The 12,901-nt window shown below is 50.5% G+C and overlaps 2 protein-coding genes across 5 annotated transcripts in view; both read right to left on the bottom strand.

Moving 5' to 3' along the window:
* MYO18B (myosin XVIIIB) overlaps nt 1-3,315 on the bottom strand; it is a 174,024-nt gene extending 170,709 nt beyond the window's left edge. For both annotated transcript variants that reach the window (XM_059675770.1, XM_059675771.1), the window contains exon 1: nt 3,159-3,315. The gene's annotated coding sequence lies outside the window, so the exon portion shown is untranslated. The remainder of the gene's footprint in view (nt 1-3,158) is intronic.
* Nucleotides 3,316-8,229: 4,914 nt separating this feature from the next.
* The window catches only part of GRK3 (G protein-coupled receptor kinase 3), an 80,234-nt gene continuing 75,562 nt past the window's right edge, over nt 8,230-12,901 (bottom strand). For 2 of the 3 annotated variants that reach the window (XM_059676996.1, XM_059676998.1), the window contains 4 exons: nt 12,523-12,659; nt 11,513-11,548; nt 10,823-10,936; nt 8,230-9,737 (listed from right to left, as the gene is read on the bottom strand). In XM_059676996.1, coding sequence (XP_059532979.1) covers nt 9,576-9,737; nt 10,823-10,936; nt 11,513-11,548; nt 12,523-12,659 — 449 coding nt within the window. In that variant the 3' untranslated portion in view covers nt 8,230-9,575. The remainder of the gene's footprint in view (nt 9,738-10,822; nt 10,937-11,512; nt 11,549-12,522; nt 12,660-12,901) is intronic. The other variant, XM_059676997.1, reaches the window with a different exon arrangement.

Below are 12,901 nucleotides of genomic sequence, written 5' to 3'. Positions count from 1 at the left end.
TAGACTAGACTGGTCTTTAGCAAAAAGGCGCCTGGCCCGTTTCATGTCACTCTCCATGACCTCGGGCCACGTAAGCCTCTCAATCTCCCTTCCTGATCTGTCCAGTGGGACTAGTAACTCCCACCCAAGCTCCCAGGCATAATCAGCGAGAATGAGACATCTAATCCCATTGGGCAACCATCTGTCTCTCAACTCAAGGGGTAATCCAGTCGCCTTCCCTGAAATGGAAACGCAACCCCCCCGCCAGTATTCAGCACAACTGACAATGCACTCCATCCTCCATGGGCGGAGAGAAATTCCCTGGGGATCTCGAGCCTTGAAATTCCTGCCTTTCCAGGTGTGAGCACTGGCTGCCTATTTGGTGAACCCATGTAGCCGCTTCTCGGGGATCTTTCCCGTGTTGTCAGAAACTAGAGTCCTTTAAAAAGTCATCAGGGAGAGGCTCCGTGAGAAGTGGAGCAGAAAAAGAAAATTACGGATATGAGTGAGTCATATCCCTGGGGGAGGAGTTCATCCGAAGCTATTCAGTCCTTTCCTTGGAGGCTTGGAGAATGATGATGGACGGGTCGGGGGGCAGGGGTAAGTGGGGAAATTGGGATATTATTCCTTAAATGGGGAGCCCCGCAGGGCTCTCTGAATGCCAGCCTGGAAGGCGGAAGCTGTTCTAAGACGAATGCCCTCACGACGAGGGGGTGTATCCTTGAGCAAGTTGTGCCGCAGCTGTTTGCAAACGGGGTTAGACTTGACAGCACCCAGGGGCCCTTCACGTTGTCTCAAACCCACTTTCGACATCTTTTCAAATAATTCCATTTCATGTGGTTTGAACATTAAGGGGACCGTGAAAAGTCCTGGTGGAGCTTTAAATGCATGTGGTGAAGTGAAAGAGGCCCATCTGTCAAGGCTACATTCTATATGATTCCAACTGAATAACATTCTGGAAAAGGCAAAACTATGGAGACAATAAAAAGATCATTGGTGGTCAGGGTGTAGGGAGGATGGGGAGGGATGAATAGGCAGAGCTCAGAGGTTTTTAGGGCAATGAAACTATTCCGTATGAGACTACAGTGATGGATACCTGTCCTTACACATTTGTCCAAACCCACAGAATGTAACACAACCAGGAGTGACCCCTGATGTAAACGCTGGACTTTGAGTGGTTATGATGTGTCCATGCCGGTTCCTCAGTGTAACAAACATACCATCCGATGGGGGATGTTGACCATGGGGGAAGCTAGGCCTGTGTGAGGTCAGGGGGTGGGTATATGGAACCTCTCTGCACCTTCCCCTCCATTTTGCTGTGAACTTAAAAAATAAAGTTTATTAATTAAAAAAAAAATTCAGCATATGCCATATACCACATCAACGAACCACCTGCTTAAACTGGGCCATTCGGATAGTTGTTTTTATCTACTAGGGAAAGCAAGACACTCAAGACCTGCCTCAGGGTAGAGACCCAGCCAGAGTTTCCATTCTTTTGGCATTGAGAGAAGGGTCTCTTCAGCTCTTGGGCCTTCTGTTCTCATCTCAAAATGCCACCAGAAGGGCTTGCTGGTTCTCCCTATGAAACTTTGCCATCCATACTCAGTCCCTGTCTGTGTCCCACCCCGGTGAGTTTGGACAAGGTGGGTGCTGAGTGGCAGCCCTCTGAGGCTGTCCTCCAGCCTCCGTGAGATTTGAAGTCTGTGGATTTCTGGGCTCCTGCCCCCAGGACGGGTTAGTAGTTCCGAGACAGGCCCGGGAACCTGCATTTCAGAAGGTGGAGGCTGATGTAGGTCATCAAGGACCCACACTGGGGAAACACTGCCCTGGGGCTAAATCCTGGAGGACACCTGTGGGATGGCCTGGCCCCATCCCCACAGGTGTTGGAGGGGAGACTAAAGCTCAGACCAGGAAGGATTTGTCCAAGGTCACAGAGGTCACAGCAGAGCCCAAACGAGACTACTCAAGGTGACCAGGCCTATGTGCAGGTGGCACCAGATATCTATTCACTGGTGACATACAGACCCTCAAAAGTCAGGAGACCAGGAGACTCAACCTCCTCCATCTCCTATTCCTCCTTTCCCTCCTCCCCTCCCCCCCCTCCCCCACTTTCTCTCCGTCATTGTTTTCTAGAACTCATCCACAGCCTAAACCACACAGGCCCTCCCCTAGCCCACCCTGGGCAGGTTGCTCAGATACAGGAGGTCTGGACTCAGGTCAGCAGCAAAGACAGTTCCCACGGGAACCACCATCCTGCCTGGCACAGGAAGCCCGCTGGTGCCCTGACCCGGGCAGGCATGGTCTCAGCTGGCCACAGAGTGAGAGTAGTAGCCCAGGTTTCCGGATCCTGTGGGACAGAAACCCAGGCCCCTGCCGGGTCAAGGCCAGACCGGGCAGCCTGGGACCCACGGGACTTTTCCCACCCAGCCACCTGAGCACCGGAACGGGAAAGCTGCCCTCAAGCAGGGCTCCGAGGCCTGCAGCTGGGGAGGTCTTCGGAGCTCAGAGAGGGAGCTCCATGTCCAAAGCACAGCCCCCTCGCTGTCCCCACCCCGACCCCCACCACCGAGGCCTGTGAATCGTCTCCATTCAAAGCAATGCCTGGTACCCGGGGTGCCAGGTACAACCACTCCTCTAAGACGGAGAATCGAGTCAGCACCGCATGAAATTCAAACCTCCGTCCCTGAACCGCCACCACCCCTCCCCCACCACACACGGGGCTCCATTTGGAATTAAAAAACCGTTAGCCGTAAGGCTGATCCTCCACAGGGTTGGGAAGGTGAAAGAGGAAGGGTTTGGCCCCCTGACCATAAACAGACAAGCGGCTGTGGACAGCGAGCAGAAATCACCAGCCCTTGGAAGTAGGAACCCCATTGTCTGCGGGCCGAGATTCCGCAGCGGCCCGTGACCCGAAACATATTTTTTTAAAAAATGATTCGCAAACAGCTGGGTCCTGACAAGCCTGATTCTTAATAGAGCCCACGCCCAGCGTTTTGTTCTAAAATCCACCCACAAAACACTCTTGTGTTCTGAGAAAGTGACGTCCACCCCAGAAAGGCCTACCAGAGGCCGAAAGACCAGAGGCCTGCCGCCACGGCCCCCCAAAAACACGTTCCGGAGAATGAAAACTGGCCCATCAGCTCCCAAGGTGCCCATCGTAAAACCCAGGCTGACAGTACCTTGTCCACACGAGGCCTCGGGTCACAGGCACCTCTCCCACCCGAGAGGTCTCCCCAGGTGGTGGCGCAGAGAGCCCAGCAGGCCGGCAATGCAGGGGCAAAGGACCAATGTCACAGGCACCCCTCCCCACGCTCCCCACACAGCCCCTCGGCCTGCTCCTCCGGCCCTCCCCCACCCTCCCTCTGCGCCAGTGTGATAGCAGCAGCTGAATGCCCGAGTCATTTCTAAAATTAGCCGGTGAGCTCCAGGTCTGGCCAGGGGACAGCAGCCCGGGGTGGCCGTTGACCAGGCACCGGAGAGCATGGACATATTTGGTGGCACAGAGCAGGGGAGGGGACAGCTCCCGACGCAAGCACATTCTCACCCGTCATCCCTGTCCGGGCCAGGCCATGCACCCACACTCCTGCCTCCCTCGGCCCCAAGCAGGTACCTGGACGCCACAGGAATTGGGCCAGGGGAGCCCGGGTCTCCGTTCCTGCTGGATTCTGGGAGGAAATACCGTCAACTATAGCTGCTGCCCCTTAGCCAACAATCCGTGCAGGACATGTGCCTGATAGGCAGGCAGCAGTTATCACACCCACCTGAGGGCTCTCACGGACTCATTTACTATTTCTTTTTTTAAAAAATAAACACATTAATTTTATTGATTTCAGGGAGGAAGGGAGAGGTAAAGAGAGAGAAACATCGATGATGAGAAAATCATTGAGCGGCTGCCTCCTGCACGCCCCACACTGGGATCGAGGCTTCAACCCGGGGATGTGCCCTGACTGGGAATGGCACCCTGACCTCCTGGTTCATAGGTCGATACTCAACCGCTGAGCCACACCATCTCACTCTTTACTATTCCTGACAACCCCATGAGGTAGGGCTTCCCCGCGCCCATTTGACTGCATGGGTCAGATCAGGAAGCACAAAACACACACGTTCCAGGAAAACTCGCTGGCCACGTGGCCACACGGTGGCTGCCTTCTTTCCTGAACCAGCGCCCAGCTCACGGTTGGCAAGTACCCACTATACCCCTCCGGCCTGTCGACCCACAAGCAGACAGTTCTGCCCAGGCTGCTGTGAGGGACTTTAATCCCCTAGGAAAGCATCTGTGAGGCCTTGGGAAGAAGTAGATGAAAGCAGTAACTCACAGAAAGCAGTAACTGCCCCCCGCCCCCCACCCCACCACCACCACCTGCCCGCAGAGTAAGCTGGGGAGCCTGGCATAGCTGTGGGGCACACGGGAGATGAGATGGACCTCCTGGGTTTCCCCGGGGCCCTGGCTCTAACGGACTTTCCTTGTAATGCAGCGGTTCTCAACCTGTGGGTCGCGACCCCTTTGGCGGTCGAACGACCCTTTCACAGGGGTCGCCTAAGACCATCCTGCATGTCAGATATTTACATGACGATTCATAACAGTAGCAACATGACAGTTAGGAAGTAGCAACGAAAAGAATTTTATGGTTGGGTCACACCATGAGGGACTGTATTTAAAGGGCCAGAAGGTTGAGAACCACTGTTGTAATGGATCTGGCAGGAGGCTCAAGCAGTCAGTCTCCACACCCCTGACACCGTGAAGCTGGCTGTGCTCCAACCCACGGAATCAACAGACCTGCTCGTGGGCAGCCACTCCCGTTCCCTTTATAAAATCGGCCTTTGCACAAATCCCCCCTCCAGCCCCCCCAAGTCAGGATTCTGCAAAACGAATCACTCCTGATGTCTCCACAACTGGATAAATGCAGTTTTTAAAGGGGGGAGGGGGGAGATAGAGAAACAGCACGTCCACGGAGGTGTCTTTGCACAGGTCCTGTTGATTGAGATGCACAGAAGTAATTTCTCAGCACAGAAGAGCCAGCCTCGCTGCTCCAGAGTGACGGTAAGAGATGGCGATACTGACGGTGACACGCCACACAAGGGCGGCGACCACGAATGAGAAACAGCGTCTTGGCGGGGCCCTACGTCTGACGTGCCCTAGTGAGCATCCTGAGACAGGCCCAGAAACTCCCACGGGCACAATCAATGCGAAAACAAGTGACTTCATAGGTACGACATCTAGATTTACAAGGTCCAGCTCACTGGCTTCCCTGTGTATAGCAATGCCCAGTGCAAAACGGACTTCTTTCAGGAAGGGTATTACACGTTGCCAAGAATTCAGCAAACTTGTCACTTCATGGATGGCTCTTCATTCTGGTTCACGTAAATCCTCAGGGGTCCGCTCGCAAAGCCAGCCTCTCGCCAAGTTTCAATCATACACAAAGGCATTGGCTATTGTGACCCCATTTTTCGAACCATCTGGGAACAGCAACGGGGGAGAAGGTCACTTCAGAAGGGCTACTCCCGGAAACGGTGTTTTCAAACACTGCGGATTCGTCAAGAGTAAGTGCTCGATAAATCAAGGGCAATAATCGAATCTCAAGGCGATGGCAAGACTGAGGGTGGGGATTTGGCACAAGAAGAGCAGGAAATGGAGGAGGCGTTGCAGGCGAATTCGGCTCCTGAGGGATGGCCGTGACCACGGGGAAACTGCCTGTCCCGCTCACTGGGGCCCTTACCCAGGCTGGGGCTTTACGGCCAAATCGACATCACCAGGGAGTGAGGCGCAATGCTTCACTGGAGTTCTTTCATCCTGTAGCCAATAAAGCATCTGGAGGCCTTCGGAGGAGGTAGATGAAAGCAGTAACTCACAGCGAGGTCGCTGCCCGGTGTTACTAAAAAGTTCGTCGCCCTCCTCCTCGCTCAGACCAGAGGATGGCTATTGCAGAAACAGGCCGTGGCGGTGAGGAGGTGTGTGCCCCGCATTGCTGGGCGCCTCGTTTTGATTTTATCTTGTGAAAAAATAGGAAGGACTGCCATTTCTTTAAATAATGAGCTATACAAATAAAAAGGAACAGACATCATAAGGAAGGTCGTTGATGAAAACAAATGGAAGGAGTCAATAAATAATGTAAAATGCTTTTGTGCTAAAATAGAACTCTTTGTTTTATATATATGTGATGAGCAATCTTTGTGTTACCCAGAAAAAGCCAAATCTATTTGTTGTAATTCGTTAAAACACAGAAAAACTCAATCTATAATAATAAAAGCGTAATATGCTAATTAGACCAGACGTCCTTCCGGATGACCTTCCGGACGAAGCCCGGACTTCAAGGGAAGCCGGTGCCAGCAGCCAGGGGAAGGAAGGCCTACTCTTGCAACAATTTCGTGCATCAGGCCTCTAGTTTAACAATAAAACTAAAAATGGCCAGTGTTTCGCTCACAAACTACATATAATATATACATCATGGAACGTAACCAACTGAGAAGCAAATCCAGGGTCAAGTCCTTTGTAATATGAATACACGATCATAATTATTTCTCCATACCCTACCCTTACATTTTATATTAGGACAAAATTTTAAAAATGGAATTGAATTGGCCCGACTAGGATTCTGACTGAAATTTTTAAAAAAATCATTAGAGAAAAACTACACTTTGATCTTTTTAATCTTGTTAAATCCTATTGTCAATTGGTAAATGATACATTTTTTAATGGCCGGGGAAGGCCTTAAAACGATGGTTTCAAGTATCTTATGGTATATTTCAAACTGCAAATCAAGGTAAGTCTTGCTTGTTTGTTGTTGTCCTTCTTCCTTCTTTTGGTTATTTTTTCCAGGTTTGCTGCTGTCTTTCTGAGCAGGATGCTTCTGTTCCTCGGTGCACCTGGAACACGAGGCTTTCATTTCCTTGAACTGACCAATCAGAGGCACGAGTTATGAAACCTTTGCCTTCGCAGTGACATGACAGCTAATTTCTAGAAGTCTTGCTGAAAAACCACCCTTAAACATGATAGAGAATAAAAAAAATCGTGAGTCCCAATGACAGGAAGGGGTAAATGCACCAAAGAGAGAGTTTTAGGTTAAACAAGAAAATAACTTTGGGTTCATAAAAGTTTTAAATTTACTCCGTCTATAGCAGCTTAAACTATTATTTTTAGACTTTGCTTTATTGATTCCTTTGAATTATGAAATCAAGGCTCATTATACCACAACTAAATCTTCGACAATGTTAAAATACCCCAACCATCTCTGTATATCTAAAATGAGAAAACTTGTGCAGAATTTTGTCTTTTTAAATGGTCCAAACACAGGAAGGGTCAAACATCTAGAAATGACGTAACACTTTCAAAACTGTCTAGAATAGCCACATATACCAATGAACCTCTTTGACCTTCTAGGACCTTCCGTGGACACCCCATCAGAGGGGCTGTGGGCACAAGTTCAGGCAGAAGACGGGCCTCCCCAGGGACTGCCTACCCAGACCCCAACACAACCGGAGACCACAGAGGGCCATCAGTAAAGTCCATCCATGCGAGGCCCTCCTCGGCCATGCCATTGTAAGTCAAGTGTGAGTTGGGGGAATATAAAAGTTTACTTAGGATAAGCCTGAGGCAACAGGGCTCTCTCAGGCTGCCTTCCCATTCATCTCTCTTAGGGGCAATTCCTAAATTTCGAAGAGAGGGATTGACTTTACCTTCCAGCCCAGAGCAAAAATCATATTTCTCGAAGAGATGCGAATCACAGGAGGTACGGCCCTAGGTGTGAGACGTGAGCCGCTAAGCCCAGACCCGGAGGGGTCCGCCTGCCTTCGGCACACGAGGCCCCAGGGTTTCTGGCTCTCCGTGCTGAGCATGCGTGTTGGCGGTGGCGAGAGCAATAACAGCTGCACTTAGCCGGCCCGGGGAGACGCTCCCTCTTTGTGAACAACTGCGTGTCTGTCTTGGTGGTTTTTTTAAGCGACTTAATTGCCCTTCCCTTTTAAACTCGAGAATGCATGTGCATAGCGTGCATTGGAAATACTGGAAATAGCAGGCAGTGGAACATGCGTGTTAATTTAAACTCCAGTTAAGACTTGAGATGGACAGCGACCCTCCCGATTCCTTTCCCGAAGTAACTCCTAGGAAATGAAAGACTCCGCCAGTAATTATCTTCCCAATCCCCCAAATAGAATTTCATTTAAAAAGCACTTTCTTTCCCAATGAACACAGGACACGAATGTGAAAACGCAGATTTGGAGCCACTAAAAAGATCAGGGACAGGATGCAGATAATTACGATGTCAAGTTTTGTATATTGTTATTAACTTAGAAACGAACAATAAAAGTGCGCTGGGAACAGGACCAACAAGTGGACTTTTGAAATTGCTGTTATTATTTTTAGTCTGATGACACGGAGGAGGGCTTTGCTGGCAAACGCACTGGTTCTTATAACCCAGCGTTTACTTGGGGCGTGAGAAGGGCCTGGAACTCGCCAGGGGAAAACCACGGGGAAAGGACGCCGCTGGGATCAGGCGAAGAGTCTTCACGCTCTAACGTCCCGGTCACGGGACGACCCGCCCAGGGCACGGGGGTCACTCACGAATGACAACATAGATCCAAATACACAAGGAACCCATTGGGACACAAGTCATTTTTTTTTCAATAAAATTCATTTAAATTACACCAAAAGGTACAACAGTTTCCTTCCTTCACACATCCATCGCTGATATGTTCTCTGACGCGTCATACCACGGCCTGCTGTTGAAACCCAATGGACTCGCCCCCAAACGTCCCTGTGCACCCGGACACGTGAAAGTGCGGCTCGTGTGCTGGAAGATTTCTGACGATCGTCATTACCCTGAAGTTTAAAACCCCGCGCCGGCCTCGCCTTCGGAATCGCTGTCAACGTCTCTAGTGGTTGAGCGCCTGCAGTTCCCACGGGCTCCCGTGTCCTCGGGGGCCGCGCCCTCCGTGCCCAGTGCACCGAGCGCTCCCGGGGGGGAGGGGGGGGGGCAGACCCGCAGCTGGGGGTGCAGCCACACGGTGAGGGGCCCAAGCACAGCCGTCCCAGAAAGCATCTTCAGCTTTCGACCTCAGGACAGCACGGAGCCGGGTCTGAGATGCACAGAAGAATCACACGGCTGGCCTCCCATCCCCAGACGCACGGAGCAACGACGCAGAAAATCCGCAGTGACTGTTTCTGGGTAAAACATGGCGACCCCGGACGACCTGTGAGCCCACACTGTGGACGGGTACCTTCCGTCCGGGCAAGTCCAAGATACGTTTGATAGCAGACGTAAAAACTGGTGAGTAGTGATCGCCTCAAGTTCTAGGTTCGTAGGTACCAAAATGAGTGTGTGGCGGAGAAAAAACTTCCTTTTCCTCAGTAGTTTCGACTGCGGACAAATATGAGGCCGGCGGGGGGGCCCCCAGGACGGGAGGGAGGCCGCCCGGGCCGAGCATGGTCACGACCGCGAGCAGGAGCATCCCGGCGGCCGGGATGAGCGATCCATCCTCTAGGCCTCCTCCTCCTCTGAAAGGCTCCGCGTCCGGGGCCGAGAACACCCGTGAGGACGTCCCCCAGGCACCGTCTTCCCCGGGACCCTCGTCCCGGCTGTCACCGGCGTCCCTCCCGGCTGTCAGAGGCCGTTGCTGCTCCGGTGGCAGAGGGGCGGCTTCGAGAGCTCCACGGCGCCCGCGCGGGACTTGTTGAGGAACTTGGGCGCGCGTCGCAGCAGCCGCTGGGCCTCGGTAAACGTCTCCGTCAGCTCCTTCTTCCACTGCACAAACTCGGGGTCGCTCTGCAGGGAAACGCACGAGAAGGTGTGACAGCTGCGCCCACTGTGCCAACAGACGTGGGCATCGCTGGCAATGCCCGGGTCCCGACACCTGTCCCCCCCCCCCCAACCCAGCGAACGAACACTCGACTCTTCTGCCCCCAGAGGGGAAGGAGGGCCCTGCCAGCCCTGCCGTGACCCCCACATCCACTGAGGACGCTAACAAAACAGCTCAAGTTCAAATAACAGGAATAGATTTGACAAGTTTAACGATCCTTCCTATCCACGTAATGATGAATTAAACACACTTTTGTATCTACTACTGGTTATCTCTCTAAATATGCTTCTCGCCGAAACCGGTTTGGCTCAGTGGATAGAGCGTCAGCCTGCAGACTGAAAGGTCCCAGGTTTGATTCCGGTCAAGGGCATGTACCTGGGTTGCGGGCATATCCCCAGTAGGAGATGTGCAGGAGGCAGCTAATCGGCTGATCGATGTTTCTCTCTCATCGATGTTTCTAACTCTCTATCTCTCTCCCTTCCTCTCTGTAAAAAATCAATAAAATATATTTAATACATAAATAAATAAATATGCTTCTCTCTCTCTCTCTCTCTCTCTCTCTCTCTCTCTCTCTCTCTCTCTCTCTCCAGTGCCCCAATGGAAAAGGATTCAGGAATTAAACTGGGACTACAATAGAGTTTTAGGGAGAGAAGCATGGCATTTCCCTTCGCAGGGTCACTTTGGTATCTTGCATTTACTTAGTTATTCCAAACTCAAACTCAAACACGCTGGAAGAGCGGGGAAATTATGGCACAAGTACTATTGTAGGACCCGGCAAAATATCAGACGAGTTATGCAATCAGATTATGTCACCTGCTTCCTCCGCACACGCGCTAATATTTGCTTCTCTGAAATAACTGAATTTGCTGAAAACCTTGAACCTTAGGGCTTTCTTTCTAAGTATGCAAGTGGCAAAGCGTGGAGTAAGAGAATGCTCTCTAACCAAGCAGCCCTCGTGGCTGAAGAGAGAGAGAGAGAGAGGGACAGACAGACAGACAGACAGGAAGGATTGTTCTAAACTGCATCTATGAAAAGAATAACAAAAACTCACCTCACATTGTAAGACAAATTGCTTCCCTCCTTTTATCCTCAACAAAATGCATTTTTTGTCTTTAAACTGAGTTTCTTCCACAGACATAATCTGTTCCATGGTCAGTAAATTTTGCTGATCATAAAAATAAAAACGACCGATTACTTCACATCATTCATGATTTCTGAAGTTAAATTACTAACTAGTACGGAAAACTACCCACTTAGGAAAAGTAAACAAACAAAAAACTTGGCATTTGTCTTTCTTTGCTGATATTCTACAAGTGGGGGAGATGGCTACAAAAGTGCAAACTATACCATCTCAAAAACAAACAAATAAACAAAAAAACCTGCAAAGAAAGGAATGTCTCTAAGGCCAAATAGCAAAGCTGTTCCCTCCACACGGGACTGATGTCTGAGTGACTGTGAGTCACGTGCTTTTTGCACCACGCACTCATCTAAATGCCATCAGTAAAGCCGGGAGGGAACACGGGGGCGCCGAGGGCGATTCACAGGAGCCAGAGGCGGGAGGCTGAGCTTTCACCCAGCAGCTCCGTAAATGCCGGGCGATGCAAGCTTGTCGGCTGACGCTATTTCGATCACATCCAGACGATGCTATAAACACAGGCGACGTCCTTAAAGGACTGCCCCGCGTGCTAGGTCTATAGCAGTATTGCTTAGGGTGAATGCCATAGCGTCCGGAGGACCTTACCATTTTATGTTTTTTTGGATAAATACTCCAGGAGTCCTAAATGAGAAACGACATCATAAACGCGCATGTTTGCTTTTAACTCATTGGTGCCTACGAATCCAAGCAGCTTCTCAAACGGGCCATTAAACACTGACTCTTTTTATTGCATACTAGAGGCCCGGTGCGCAAAATTCGTGTACGGGTCGGGTCCCTAGGCCTGGCCGGCGATTAGGGCCGATGGGGGCCTTCCTTCCCTGGCTGCCAGCCAGGGCCTTCCTTCATTCCATGCCACCCCCTGGTGGTCAGCGCACGTCATAGCAAGCAATCCAACTCCCGGTCTCCTGGTTGAACTCCCGAGGGGACACTTTGCATATTAGCCATATATATATATTAGAGGCCTGGTGCATGACATTTGTGCACTCAGTGGGGGAGTCTCCTCAGCCTGGCCTGCGCCCTTTAGCAGCACAGGAGCCTGCAGTTGGACATCCTTAGTGCTGCCACGGAGGCGGGAGAGGCTCCTGCCACCACCGCTGTGCTCGCCAGCCGTGAGCCCCGCTCAGGGCTTTGGGCTGAGCACACTGACCACCAGGGGGCAGCTCCTGCATTGAGCGCCTGCCCCCTGGTGGTCAGTGCATGTCATAGCGAATTGTTGTTCCGCGGTTCGGTTGATTTGCATATTAGCCTTTTATTATATAGGATAATATATAAGAAGATTCCTGATGTTAAACAAAGAAAGTTTTTTTCGTTTTGTTTTTGTTTAATTTTCAAATACCCTGAAAAGTGGGACAATTTCCTGTCTGCTTTGGACCTCACAGAACAGCACATTCTATTTTCTGATATTACAAAATCCTTCCTTGACTCGGAAGTCTAAAAGTCACAGTCTGAACATCAAAATCGCATGCACACAAGTTAAACAGGTGCACAGTGCTTCAGAGGCTGTTTTACAAAACGCGTCCTCACGATGCGATAACCACGTGCTATCCATTCAACGTTAACGACAGCAAGTGCTTGGTAACGGGCGTCAGACTTACCCGGGACTCCCCCTCTCCTCTCCATTCAAGTCTGTTTGGAAAGAGGTAAAAATATCGACGCTGCCACTGAGTCAGAAACGGGTTTCCCAGTTTCAGCATGTACCCATGCATAATACAGTCCTTTCCCATGGCGTAATCTGAGAAACAGAAAGTCACTGTAAGTTCAATAGGGTCTGAAACAGAATGTCTTCATGTAGATGTGCCTCAGGAAAAGAGAAGTACACACTTTCTGGAAAAATCAAGTTTCTAGCAGTATGCGACAGCAGTATGCGACATTACAGAAATCATTACTTCTTTCTTAAAAATTTTAAATTAAATTAAAATAAAATTTTAAATTGAATTTTGACAATACTTAAATTTTAAATTAAATTTTAATTTA

The sequence above is a fragment of the Myotis daubentonii genome, chromosome 19 (genome assembly GCF_963259705.1).
Source record: "Myotis daubentonii chromosome 19, mMyoDau2.1, whole genome shotgun sequence".
NCBI lineage: Eukaryota > Metazoa > Chordata > Mammalia > Chiroptera > Vespertilionidae > Myotis > Myotis daubentonii.
This window is presented reverse-complemented; position numbering and strand designations above follow the sequence as displayed.